General features: G+C 41.1%; 1 protein-coding gene across 1 annotated transcript in view; it reads left to right on the top strand.

Moving 5' to 3' along the window:
* Positions 1 to 11785, top strand: part of LOC136432155 (polycystin-1-like protein 2) — a 28217-nt gene extending 16432 nt beyond the window's left edge. The window contains exons 19-32 of the mRNA XM_066423166.1: positions 27 to 187; positions 617 to 754; positions 1332 to 1482; positions 1888 to 2073; positions 2474 to 2698; positions 3948 to 4065; positions 4697 to 4929; positions 5454 to 5595; positions 6021 to 6505; positions 7088 to 7286; positions 7864 to 8064; positions 8834 to 8993; positions 9703 to 9881; positions 10703 to 11785. Coding sequence (XP_066279263.1) covers positions 27 to 187; positions 617 to 754; positions 1332 to 1482; positions 1888 to 2073; positions 2474 to 2698; positions 3948 to 4065; positions 4697 to 4929; positions 5454 to 5595; positions 6021 to 6505; positions 7088 to 7286; positions 7864 to 8064; positions 8834 to 8993; positions 9703 to 9881; positions 10703 to 10806 — 2682 coding nt within the window. The 3' untranslated portion in view covers positions 10807 to 11785. The remainder of the gene's footprint in view (positions 1 to 26; positions 188 to 616; positions 755 to 1331; positions 1483 to 1887; positions 2074 to 2473; positions 2699 to 3947; positions 4066 to 4696; positions 4930 to 5453; positions 5596 to 6020; positions 6506 to 7087; positions 7287 to 7863; positions 8065 to 8833; positions 8994 to 9702; positions 9882 to 10702) is intronic.
* The last annotated feature ends 1090 nt before the right edge of the window (positions 11786 to 12875 follow it).

Raw genomic sequence — 12875 nt, 5'->3', positions numbered from 1 at the left:
AAAAAAAACTATCTTCAATCTTGAAGGTTTTCAAGCGCGGCAGTATCTCCAGCTTTCTGCTGTCCACGAGTGTGGACCTGGGAGACTTGACTCATCTTCACGTGTGGCACGATAACTCCGGGGCGGGTGGTGACTCCAGCTGGTTTCTTGATAAGATAGTCGTCGGAGACCTTCGCAGTGATAAACGGTAAGTACCGTCGCAATTGATATAGTATAGGGTGTAGTTATGACACGTTATTTAATAGTGCATTGGACGCCATATCCACATGTTTGCAGTTCAGTGAATCGTAGCTAAAATGTTCCCGGACATTTAGATAACACGGCTAATTCTGATACTCTGAAATAACCACATGAAGTCGAAAAGCTCAAACAACAACAACAAAAATTAAACATGAATCCCATTAGACCCCCGATCCTCTAGGGCGGCGACCTCGCTGCGACGAGCGATTTGTTAGAGCCGAATATTTTACGCTTTTTGCTTTTTGTTGTCCTTTCAGTCATACTTTTACATCTTGCATAACATTCCAATCGTGAAATCAAGTTTGGGTACACAAAAATCAAATTTAGGTAGCACGTTGAATTGAGGCCTTAGTGACATTGCGTAATGTGGTTTTAGGTACGTGTTCTTCTGCCAACGTTGGCTGGCGGTTGAGATGGATGATGGGAGAGTTGACCGATTCCTGAGCGCAGCCGGACGAGATGAACTCACCAACTTTTCGTCGATTTTTCAGGAGAGGACTCGTCATGACATGAGGTGCATTGGTTTTTTTAATTATCGGTAAACATGAATATCTACCATCACCAAGAAGGTTATTTATGCCGAGCGTCTCTCTCTCTCTCCCTCTCCCTCTCCTCTCTCTCTCTCTCTCTCTCTCTCTCTCTCTCTCTCTCTCTCTCTCTCTCTCTCTGTAAACACGAAAGTCAAGAATACTTAGTTGGATTGTCTTGATATTCGGTATATCCGTAGGTCTTATAAAATCTCGACATGATTAGATTTTAGGCCCCCTTATTTGCATGATTAATTAGGAAAGTTTAAAAATCCACTATATTACATTATAAGAGTCTCTAACATGTGGCACCTAACACCTGTCAGTTGACATACTGGGGCATATATTCTCAAGCTGGCAGTCTGAAGACAGGAATCGCGATCAGGATCTAGGATCAATCGGCCCAGTGCAATCGGTCTTCAAAGACTGTGCACCAGTTAGCAGCAATTAACAAATAATAACACCTCCGACAAATGCACGAAAATCCAAGATCATTCAATAAATTTGTGTTGTATTTATGGTGTACTATGAAATATTCTAACCAGCATCTTGTATTTCCGACAGCGATGGTCACCTGTGGTTCTCGGTAGCCTCCCGGCCCACCCGGAGTCACTTCAGCCGTGTTCAGCGGGCCTCGTGCTGCCTGTCTCTGGTCTTCCTCACCATGATCACCAACGCCATGTTCTATCGGACAGACGACAGCGTCAGACAACAAGTGCGCAATCACTCACTTTTCACATTGATACATTGGGCAGATGTTGACCGCCATTTTGGTGTCCTTGTTTTGCATTTCAATTGATCGAAGCTCAAGTGTCGACGTCATTTGTGTTAGTGCATTCCTCTGGTATTGTTTTTTGTGAGGTATATGCATTTGAGAGTGTCAAAGAGCTATCTAGTTAGAAAGATATGATTGCTTGTCCTAAAAAGCTTGAGCTGCGATTCATTAAAATGCAAATCGATGCGTCCACCTCCATGTCGGTGTCCCTATGACGTCACGTGAAATCACTTCATACTTGTAATATGCCAATTAGTCTTTAAACTTGCAACCTGTTTCAAGTCATTCCTGGCTATCATTTCTGCCTGTGCGATATCTTATCATTTTGATATCTCTCCCCCACAGGTCTATCGCTTGGGCCCTTTTGTTTTTACCCCTACGCAATTGTGGATAAGTGCTGTCAGTACACTTATCGTATTTCCGGCCAACTTTGTCATCGTGTACGTGTTTACAAAGTCTCGGCCTAGTCCGGGGAAGACCAAGCTGTCATCAACTGGGTCGTTTTATAAGATCCCGTCCAGTGCGTCAAAGGTAAGCTAACCTTATGGTGACGACTTCAAAACCAATGCTAGTGTTATCGTTTTAACAAGCCTTTTTAGGACACAATGAACAAGAGCAACTTCATAACATTAAATGCAAAACTGAACATTAGAAAAAATTTGGTACTTCTTAATACTTGTCCAATTGTTTTGATAGCAAGCGTTTTCAATTATGTGTTTCAACGTATAACACAGTAAAGTAAGATTAAAGTTTTAACCATTCCATTCCTTCGAAAACTGTTTTGTCAAAATGTCTGGATTCAAACGTTTGAAGGCCAATGTATTTTTCGTGTATTGAGGAAAAAATGAACTATGAATAAATCAATCAGTCAATCAATAATTTAATCAATGATATCAAATGCTAATACTTGTCTCCACTGCTGCTCATTAAGTTATACCGTGACTCGCTGAAACGGCAAAATGGTAAGAAGAAGCAGTCCGGCCTGCCGCACTGGTGCGTGTACATCGGCTGGGTCCTGGTCTTCCTGTCGGCAACAGGCTCGGCCTTCTTCGTCATCCTCTACAGCATGGAGTGGGGCGCGGAGAAGTCGGGGGAGTGGCTGACTTCAATTCTACTCTCCATCTTCCAGTCTGTTCTTATTGTTCAACCACTCAAGGTATTTCCTCAAACCTACTTGTTATTTATACACATCCACTCTAAAGCTAGAATGTAAACAAGAAGCTGAAATTGTAGGTGATTTCTTTTTAAATTGTCTTGATCTATCACACTTAAAGGACAAGAAAGCAGGACCCAGGATTCTCCTCCTATATCTTCTGTCAGGGAGTTAGTAGCTAAATTGACTCCAACCCTCATCCCAACATCATAAATGGATTATTCTCTGTAGGGGATCTCTTCCCGTCTGGCTCCAAGAACAATAGAATGGGATCAGAGCAGACGACAGGAACTCATTTGCATAGTTTGACGTCTCAAGTTTTGAAAAATCCTGTATTTCTCTCACTAGTATTTGAAGAAAACATTGTCAGACCAGCAAAATAACCCAGATACATGTAACAAAGCTACGTAATCAATACAATACGTAACTTTAAATTTGCTAGGCAACTTTCCGAAAATCATAACAATGATTGTGTTTTCAACTGTCAAAGCAACCCCTTCAAAGTTGGAATTGTATCTATATTTCCTCAGAGCTGAATAAGCTTTGATAGCTGTGTGTCTAGAAGTATGACTTATACAATTGTGTTGACAACTTGGTAGTCTAAGAAACCAGTATAGACTCAGGGGCTCTGTAGAAATGTAATTTGTATACTGACAGCCAATGTCTGAGACATTCTACCAGTGAGAATGGCAGGCCAGTGTTACTAGGCCAGTGTTGTAATTGCTTCATATTCTTGGTTATAAGTACTACAAAGCTGATGTTTATGTGCAAATATACTTTGATTCCTTTTATACACTATATGATTTCAAACATGTGCTGAAGTAACTTCAATACTTGGTAAATTGTCTTAGCTAGCGAGCCCCTTCACTGATGTGAACACCACGACATTCAGAAGCAGACTGAGGTCTGGGAGTTTACGTTAGCTGAATTTATTGGGTGGTTTTATAGTCCAGCCTTGCTCTTTAATTTCCAAAACACGTCCAGAATATTAATGTCTTGAATATAAAAAGACTCTTGTACATAACCGGGCGTTTTATTTAACCGACGTTTTTGGCACTTTTTCTTCACTTATAGGTGACTCTGCTTACGAATGCAGTCCCAACCGTAACGTATCTACATAACATATATATATTAATATACAGAGATAGTTAATGCGGTGTTTGCAATGCTGCTCAAAACGTAAATGAGTGTATTATATCATAAACATACATGTTAATTTCCTGATTCATTTCATTCCTTCATCCTTTCCCAGGTTCTCCTGCTAGGTCTCTTGATTGCCTTCATTTTCAAAAAGCTCGGCAAGGCTGAGATGATGGAGGCTGGTGCCCTGGATGACGATGAGGAGTTTCTACCACAACCTATGGACGCCAGTAAGTTTTCCCTCCAGATTAACCACATGGCAGATTTATTTGTAATTTTCCAACCTGTAGCGCAAACCGTTACTTTCTTGCATATATAGATATCACATCCGGAGTCAGATAATATGGATAAACGAGTCACATATTTTCAAAATATCACAATATCGTCGGCCGTAAGCCGATTCAGAGGTACATACTTGACTGTGCGGATCTTGATAATCACCCCACCCCCCGCGACGAAGTGATTGCCAATGTCGACATGCCATCTAGTCCATATAGTAGCATGACTCGTCCAGTGGCTAATGACCCTGTATCTGGACCAGAAAATCCTGAGTTCAAATCCCAGTTGCGTCGCTCATCCGACATTCACGCTACCGGTAAGGAGAATTTCCCTGGTACAGTGAACCTTTAAATGTTATGCGCGGCGCCATACCGTCGGTCTTCACTATCGCGACCAGTGGAGGATAATAACGTTACCATGTTATTAGCGTATTTGTTGTGTTCTCTTCTGGAGGAAAAGCTGTCACTTAGAGTCTTATTAGTACATGTAGGTCGACAGCTAAATGAGAGAGTTGAATATATATACTCCAATAAACTCTGATACTCCAATAAACTCTGATACTCTTATTTTCGTTTCACACAGAGGATGTGCGGCCTCCTGTCAAGCCTGTGTCCTGCCGTGCCAGTGACGACGTGCAGCTTGCCGCGGCTCGCACCCTGCGGCTGAAGGAAGCCCGGATGCGCACCATCTTGTGGGACGTCTTCAAGCACTTCCTCGTCGTGGCCGTGGTGTTCTACATCGCTTTCAGCAGCGGGGCTACTGTTGGGTACCACATGCACAAGTCGCTGAAAGGCCGGTTCCCAACCTTCCAAAGGGTACGTTAAATAAATCTGTTTCTTCGGACCAGTTGTCCTAGACTTTTGTTTTATTTGTTTGTTTGTTTATTCTATTTGGTTATCAGCAAAATGATATAAACAGATCTCATTGGTGTCGTTTACAGCTACATGCAAGAGAAGAATCACAATTCAACAAGGTGGTGTGACAAATCCATCGCTCAAGTTACACAATATAAAAAAAGATATATAATAATTGACTTCACCTTGTGCACAGCTTAACTTAATATGTTGCCTTCAGTTAGCGAACTTATCGATATTATAAAAAGGTCAAAGGCAGTTGTCTTATTCTATTTAACGTGATGAAATTGAGATGAAACGGTGATGATTCCTACTACCAACCATTACTACAAACGTGATATCATCATATGAAATTATTTCTTAGAGTTGATATAGTTATGCAAAAAGATTTTTTTTGTTTTGTTTTTTGGCTGCCATTGTCTCTGACGCACTTGAATATATTCATCATATATCATGTATAATCAGACGTACTGTGTTTACGTTAGATTAATAGTGTTGACAAGCTGTGGACATGGTCCAACACCGAGCTGCTGGGGGTTCTGTTCGCCCAGAACGGCAGCAAACTCCTGGACGACCAGTCCTTCAGAGTCGGAGCAGCTGCATTCAAGCAGTTCCGAAGCCGACCAGGTACCATTCTGGATTTTTCTTAGATAAACTATTCCTTTCTTACAAATACCTGAGCTACGGAATACAGTGGATCATAATCATCATCATTCCTTTTTGGGGTACATTTCATGAGATATTCAAATCCAGAGTACTCGTTCTAAATAGAGCAACCTTATGATGGCAACGTCATGAATTTGGAATATCTACAAGAGATTCATACTTCCACATGTTGTCATTTAAAAAAACATTATGATTTATTAAAATTGTTTGATTAAAATTCAGGAGGCTTTGCCGAAAATTCACTACCAGCACGCATATCCGTACTACGGAAGAAAATTCCGATACAATTTTTAAAATTCTTCTACAAATGCAATAGTTCACATGCGGCCTCCAACCATAAGGCTTCGCCAAAAAAAGAGATTGACATTTTCTTATCAACATCTCAGGGGACTGCAGAACCAACATCACTGCCTTTCCTACGTGCAAGTTGGACTACACGATGGAACAACATGAGGAGGGAGATTTCTCCCCTGCATGGCGACCTCTACCGGATAGGGATGTCAACTCAACACGATGCCGACAAGACTGTGCAAACGACACGGCTTGGACTTTCACAAAAGGGAAGTCCCTTCCCTACTTTGGAGAAGTGAAGAGTTACATGGACGGGGCCTACATGTTTGAGATCGGCAACGATCCTGAAGAAGCCGTCTCCATAATGGAACACCTGCAGGAGCACGACTGGTTGGACGGCTTCACGGAAGCTGTGGTGGTGGAGATTAACGCCTACAACGCCAACGCCGACCTGTTCGCGGTGATGACGCTGATGGTGGAGTTTGTAGTCGGGCGCGGGTTTACACCTACTCGTAACATTCACGTTTTCAAGCTTTCATCCTACGTAGGAACTTCCGGACAACTGATGATCGGGTTCCAGGCAAGTTTAGACCACATAATCTACGTACTTTTGTTTAGGATTGAAGATTACTAAATGCTAGCTTCAGTTAGGAAACTTGGGAAAGGCACTTTACACGACCTTCCCCGGCGGTGTAGTATAGTAACGTGCACCTTCGGCTAATCTGTATAAAAAGTGTGCCAAAAACACACTACTGATTTGGTTGCCGATGTGTCAACATCTAGCACATTTCTATTTGCCACCAAGAACCGCAACAGATAAAACATAGACATACACAAGTGGACACAAATAATTAACTTACATAATGTATATGGGTAAATCAACGTGTTCCCTAAAACGTGTCGTTTATACTTCTGGTTATAAGTGTTTTCTTTGATAACTGATTTACCCATTTGTACACAGTAACGGTTATCTCCTTCTATAATGTAATTGAATTTGTAAAAATGATATGCTTTCAAAGAGGATATATAGACTATAAGAGCGGATAAAGGCATAAGTGATGAGAGGACTGTACTAGATGTCTATGAACTGTAAATTACAATATTTTTTTCAACAGGCTCCTTTCCTGATCTTACATTTTCCCCAATATTGTTTTTTCTACAGATCACCTTTGTCGTTCTGTTTGCCTTGTCGCTGTTTAGAGAGGGGAAGAAAATGTTTCACCAGAAGAGGATGTACTTTTGTCAGCCCTGGAATTGTCTGGAATTTTTGCGGCTCCTGATCTGCGTCGTAGCCATTGTTTTCTTTTCAGTGAAGGAGGGACTACGTAGCAGTTACGTCAGTCAACTAAAGACTCGCGACGGTATGGCTATGAGCAAGGAGACAGAGAAAATTGAACGCAATCCATGATTGCAAAAGACATTTGATTATCTCTAAACACTAAAAAGATCATCGTACTTGGTCATTCTAGTATTTCCATGTTTGACAAGCTATGTCAATGTCTTTTGTTATTAATTGTAGGTATTAATACACTGCGATAATTTTCAATGAGTGCTGTAATACCTAGGGGTGTCCCTGTAGCTCAACAGGTAGCGACCTAGTAGTTGAGCTCCTGGTTCGAACTATGTTGTTAACTGGGAGGCCCCGGTTCAATCCTAGGTCCTAAGGCAGGTCACCTCGGTTGGGGCTGCACCCGTCTTTCAGAAGGGGCCATGGGGTCGCGTGTTCGAGAAGGTACCTCGAGTACGTTAAAGGGGAATGGCTAGCAACCGCTCCCAGTAAGAATATACCTTGCTATTGAAACAGCAACTTGCTGCCCTATGTGCCACTGGGCATAGGCACTTCAAGGGTATGAACGAAGTAATAGCTGAATAATTCTTGGCAACATCCAATCTGAAGTTGATATCCCAGTGTGTAACATATGTCTGTTCATATTTAAGGCGGGTTCCTCAGTTTCCGCATCATGGCTGCCTTCTCCGACGTCTTTTCCTCCATTTTGGCCTTCCTCGTCTTCGTCATGACGCTACAGTTCCTGCAGCTGCTGAGCTTCAACCGGTCCATCGGTGTTCTTTTCCATACTCTTCGAAAAGCATCCGACAAAATTGCAGCCTTCCTTGCCATGTTTTCTGTTGTATTTATAGGTGAGTATCTATTGAACAAATTGTGTCGTGTACCAGTCTTTTGATACGAGTTCTTCTTTTGAGTGATAATGTGAGGGAGAACAAAAATCGAATAGAGATCAGTAGATTGCAAAATAAGCATGAGCAATTGATCATAATAACAATATATATATATATATATCACAAGAAAATGCAGTATGATGCTAACATACTCAAAATTAATACAACTGAGATATTTCACAGATGAACAGAACATGGATATACCTAAAATCTAGTACACATGCAATAAACTGCAAGATGAAGATCTAAAAGTGGTTGGATAGCAGATGGTTTCTAAGGTACTATTTAAAGTTATTGCAGAGGTAAGATTCTGAAGGAAATGGGGAAGATCAGTACAAACATTGTCTCAACGGAATGAGTTTTTGATGCAATCAAATATTAGTAATAAACAGTAAAGGTAGTCCCATAGCCTTTTTGAGGCCGTAGTGGCAGTAGGTTTTTATCCACTGTGTCTAGGGTACGGTATCGTAATGCGGGGCCCAAGTTGAACCCTCTCCTTTCAGCGCCTTTTGCCTCTCCTGCCGAAGTCAGGTACCCATTTTTACACCCGGGTGGAGTGAAGAAAGTCATGAAAAGTGCCTTTCCCAAGGCCATGGCACAACATCGGAGGATTCGAACGCAGGACTTCTGGGTTCTGAGTCAAACACCCTTATCGTTATACCAACAAGATGACTTTACCTTTACGTAAAGACGACGTCAGTAGTAATACCTTGTCATATCTACTTGACAGCATTTAGCACAACGGGAGGTCTGCTGTTCGGAAGCGAGGCTAACAGCTACATGACGCTCCTGACCTCCGCACGAACCCTGCTGGTCATCATGTTCGGGGACACGAGTTTCAAGGACATGTCCGCGAACCACGTCATCATTGGGCGCATTTTCTTTGTGAGGTATGCAACGAGTTCTTGTGAAAATTGATAGACTATTGCTTAATATTGTGCTTGACAGTACATGCGATCCCTACAGTTCCTGTAAACATGCTACGCCTACTGTAAAAGTGGAAATGTTCGCAGAGATGTAAATCCCCGGTTGGAAAAAGTGGAGAGCTCGCGGTGGTTTTACGTTCGCAGCTGATAGGCGGGCAAAAGGTTTTAAGTTCGCGGAGGTCACCGCGAAAACTGCGAACATATATAGCCACCGCGAACATTTTCCCTTTTACAGTGTTTATATTACATATGTTAATACGTTGGTCTTTGGCTAGCGTGGGTACTAGTGTTCGTAATGTAGTCAACTCTGCACCAGATTTTTCCACAATAGAATACTCAGACTCTATGTTAGATCATTGCATTACAATTAAAATAGACATATATCAAATAGCAGCATGGAGGTTCATCGGAGTTGGTTAACTACACTATGAAGAGATAAAAGTTAACTGTTCCACAACTAAAAATATGGACGCGCTCAGTCTTCTTTCACTCAATCGCGTGAATTTCCGTACGTGCAGCGTTCAGCAAGGGATCAAAAAATGTCGTCTGAAGTCTATATCGCCCCCCCCCCCCCAATCTCGGTTGAGAGAAGGTTGGTGCGCCCTGGTCTAGATGGAAATTCTATTTCTAACAGTACTTTCTTATGGATAACATTGAACGTACTCTCTTCCAGCTTCGTGATACTAGGGGTGATGATTCTGTCCAACATGTTCCTGGGTATACTAGACGAACAATTCTCTACATCAAAGAACGACCCCAGCGGCCCTGGCGGGGACAGTGACATGGGCGAGTTCATGGTGAACAAGGCCCTGCTGTTCTTTGGGATAGGAACACGATCCGTACGTCTGAGAGGTACCAAACCACACAATATCTCTTTCTAATAGTCTGTACAATCTACTCTAGAGGGGACCATCAGTATTTTACACGTACCTTGACTTGTCCGGCTGGCTTCTCGTTATCAATGATCTTACCATGACGTCAGTGTCATTCTCATCAGCTATTGCTCGCTACTTAATGTATGTAGATGATCTATTTCCCGAAATGGTCTAATTATCAACATATACTACCACATATTTGGGTGAAAAGTTATGAATTATATCAAGTATATATGTCGTCTCTTACGAGGGTCATTTTGATTAACATAAACATTTATGAATATAGCATTTTTCTAACTTTGGCCATACTGATTTTATTATATGGATGACATCCTCTGGGAACCCCGAAACTGATGTTAGAGTGTGAAGAAAAAGTTGGTCAATCAAACTTGCCTTCATTATGAAGTATAGGTTGGTTAGGAAAGTTGAACAAATGACCGGACACACAGAACATAGTGTTCCAAAAAATAAATGCTTTATTTTTGTTCTTTAACAACGGCTTTTTTGACTATGAAATCGACTACGACGTTAGTGGTCGTCTTTCGATGTTTTCTTTTGCAACTTATGGCACAAATTTTCTCACTTTGCAGCTTCTTTCTACCTTGTACATTATGGCCCCAAACCTTTTTTAAACGGACGACAATTGATGCACGCGCAGATATCATCCATATTAATCAAACCAGTAATTCCGGGCTGCACCACGTCGTTAATGAGACGCTAGTTTTGAATATTCAAACAATACGATAATGTGGAGGCAGATAACGCATACAGATTTGGCTGATTAACCCATTATCTCAGCCCCAGAATGTGAGGAGAGTCGCGGAGATGGAGAGATGACCGAGCACGTGCAGGAGCTGGAGGAGAAACTGGACCTGGTCCTGAAGAAGATCAACTCGCTGTAGTTCTTATAAGAGTCGACCGGAGGAGTCAAGCACGAGTATCAAATATCAAATAGTACGTTCAATAAGTAGTTTACAAATAGTATTTGTATAAACTGTGGTATAATATTATCGTAGAAAATAGTTGCAATTTCTTATGCAGGTACCTCACTGGACAACGACCTATTGGCGACTGTTGGCGACTGACAGATGCCAACTGGTTGCGAACTAGTCGGCAATGGAGCCAATATATCGTCTGAAATTGTGACTTAAAGTTAAAACAACAACAAATTGCGAGTGACAAAATACCGTGAATTGACGCAAACTAGACTCCAATATTGGCCCCTAATGGGGGGCCATTCGTCGCCATAAGTTGCCGTAGGAGAAAAAAATATATACTGTGAAAAATGTCTGTTTCAATGTTTGTTTGTTCCAATAAATCTATTAGAATATATCATTACACATATATGGAAGAAACATAATAGAGTGGAATCTAAAATGGTTCGTGTCCGTTCTTTTTTGTCATTTTTGTTACTGTAAGAGTCGTTTAATGTTATGCCTGTGTATTGCAAAATATATTATCTATGTTGCGCCAAGTGCATCATAAGTGTACATTCTTTTATCGCCTCAAATCTTCTTTTGGTGCTTCTATATCATTTTTCTTTTCTTTTTCTTTGAATTCATTGGCATCAATGCGATTGGCAATAACCTGCTCCGCAGGGCTTCATTGGCAAATGCGTCACACGTCAGTGTGGCCGCAGGGGAAAATATTTCGAAATTTTGCAAAGTCGTCGCCCTTTGTTGTCGCTATCCAACAGCTTGCAGTTCAGTGAGATTCAAGCTTGATCATGTAAGTGCAAATTAACCTATAGATTGACTGAAAAAGATTTCTGGATGCTGGTCTAAGAATGATATATTTCAACCTTACGTATTGGAAATACAAAACTATCCTGTACCTTATATACTATTAGATATGCCATGTAATAAAACATAGAAAGTTGAATTTGCTTTTGAACTTCTTATTCATCATCATCATATCGGGTTATATCGCTCTTTTTACGGGGTGACGTGCCTTCTTTTGGCGTTAAGATGACGATAGAAACGTAAAAATAACATGCATATAACACGCATATGTCTGTGGAGACTAAAACTCTCATGTGGATATCAAAAGCTACGTTACAAACGACGTACGGTTTTTAGCGAGGCTATGGTAGAACCAACCGACGACAAGAACCTTTTCTATCCCGAGACCGTTGAAAAAGCGCCCACGACTGTCCTTAGAATGTTTTCTGTTGTACGCCTGACGTAAGACTCCAGTCAAGAAAAACATACGGTCACGTCTATTCAATGTAATATACTGAATAGAAGTTTACCTTTTCCGAAACAAGTTGTCGCATCAAGCCTGTAGTTTGGTAGTCACAATGTCCATAAGGTGTATATAGATCAATATCGCACAAATAGCACATTAAATGGGAATTTCAACTTTTCCTCGTTGATTACGTAAATAAGACCCTTGTCTTCTTAAAATGCATCTCATTATGTTAATCATCACCAAAGGTTTCTATCTGCCAAAATGTCTAACCTTCACAAACGTATAACCTTCAGTTGTTAAAATGTACCGCAACTCGCTTTAAGAAATCATTCATACCTTATGCAACGTATCATTAAAACAACTTTACCTTGGCAGATCTGTCATTAAGTCTTGCACCTTTTACGAAATCAATGATCCAATCTGTGCGCCCTGCATCCGTCCCATATTTTAGCACTGGTCCTTGTTACACCTGCACTCTTCTCAATCGTTTTCGTCTTGCCCGCGGTACTTTCAGTTTAAAATTCAACTTGTACTCTCGCAACCTAGTTCCCAGTCCTGCATGTACCTGTGGCCATCCTTATGAAAGTATTTCTCATTATTTTTGTACTGCCCAAACTTCACTCAATACCGTTCCTCACTCTTCAGTAATTTAAAAAATCTGGTAGGATCAGTCAAAAATTTTAATGATCTCTCTGATAATGTCCTTATTGCTTACAGTACGTCCAACTATTCATAAAAGAAACAAACAGATTTGAGTAGCAAAACCCCCAAACTGCCAGCC

This window comes from Branchiostoma lanceolatum, chromosome 4 (assembly GCF_035083965.1).
Source record: "Branchiostoma lanceolatum isolate klBraLanc5 chromosome 4, klBraLanc5.hap2, whole genome shotgun sequence".
Lineage (NCBI taxonomy): Eukaryota > Metazoa > Chordata > Leptocardii > Amphioxiformes > Branchiostomatidae > Branchiostoma > Branchiostoma lanceolatum.
The sequence above is the reverse complement of the archived record's forward strand: the minus strand, read 5'-3'. Positions and strand labels throughout refer to the sequence as shown.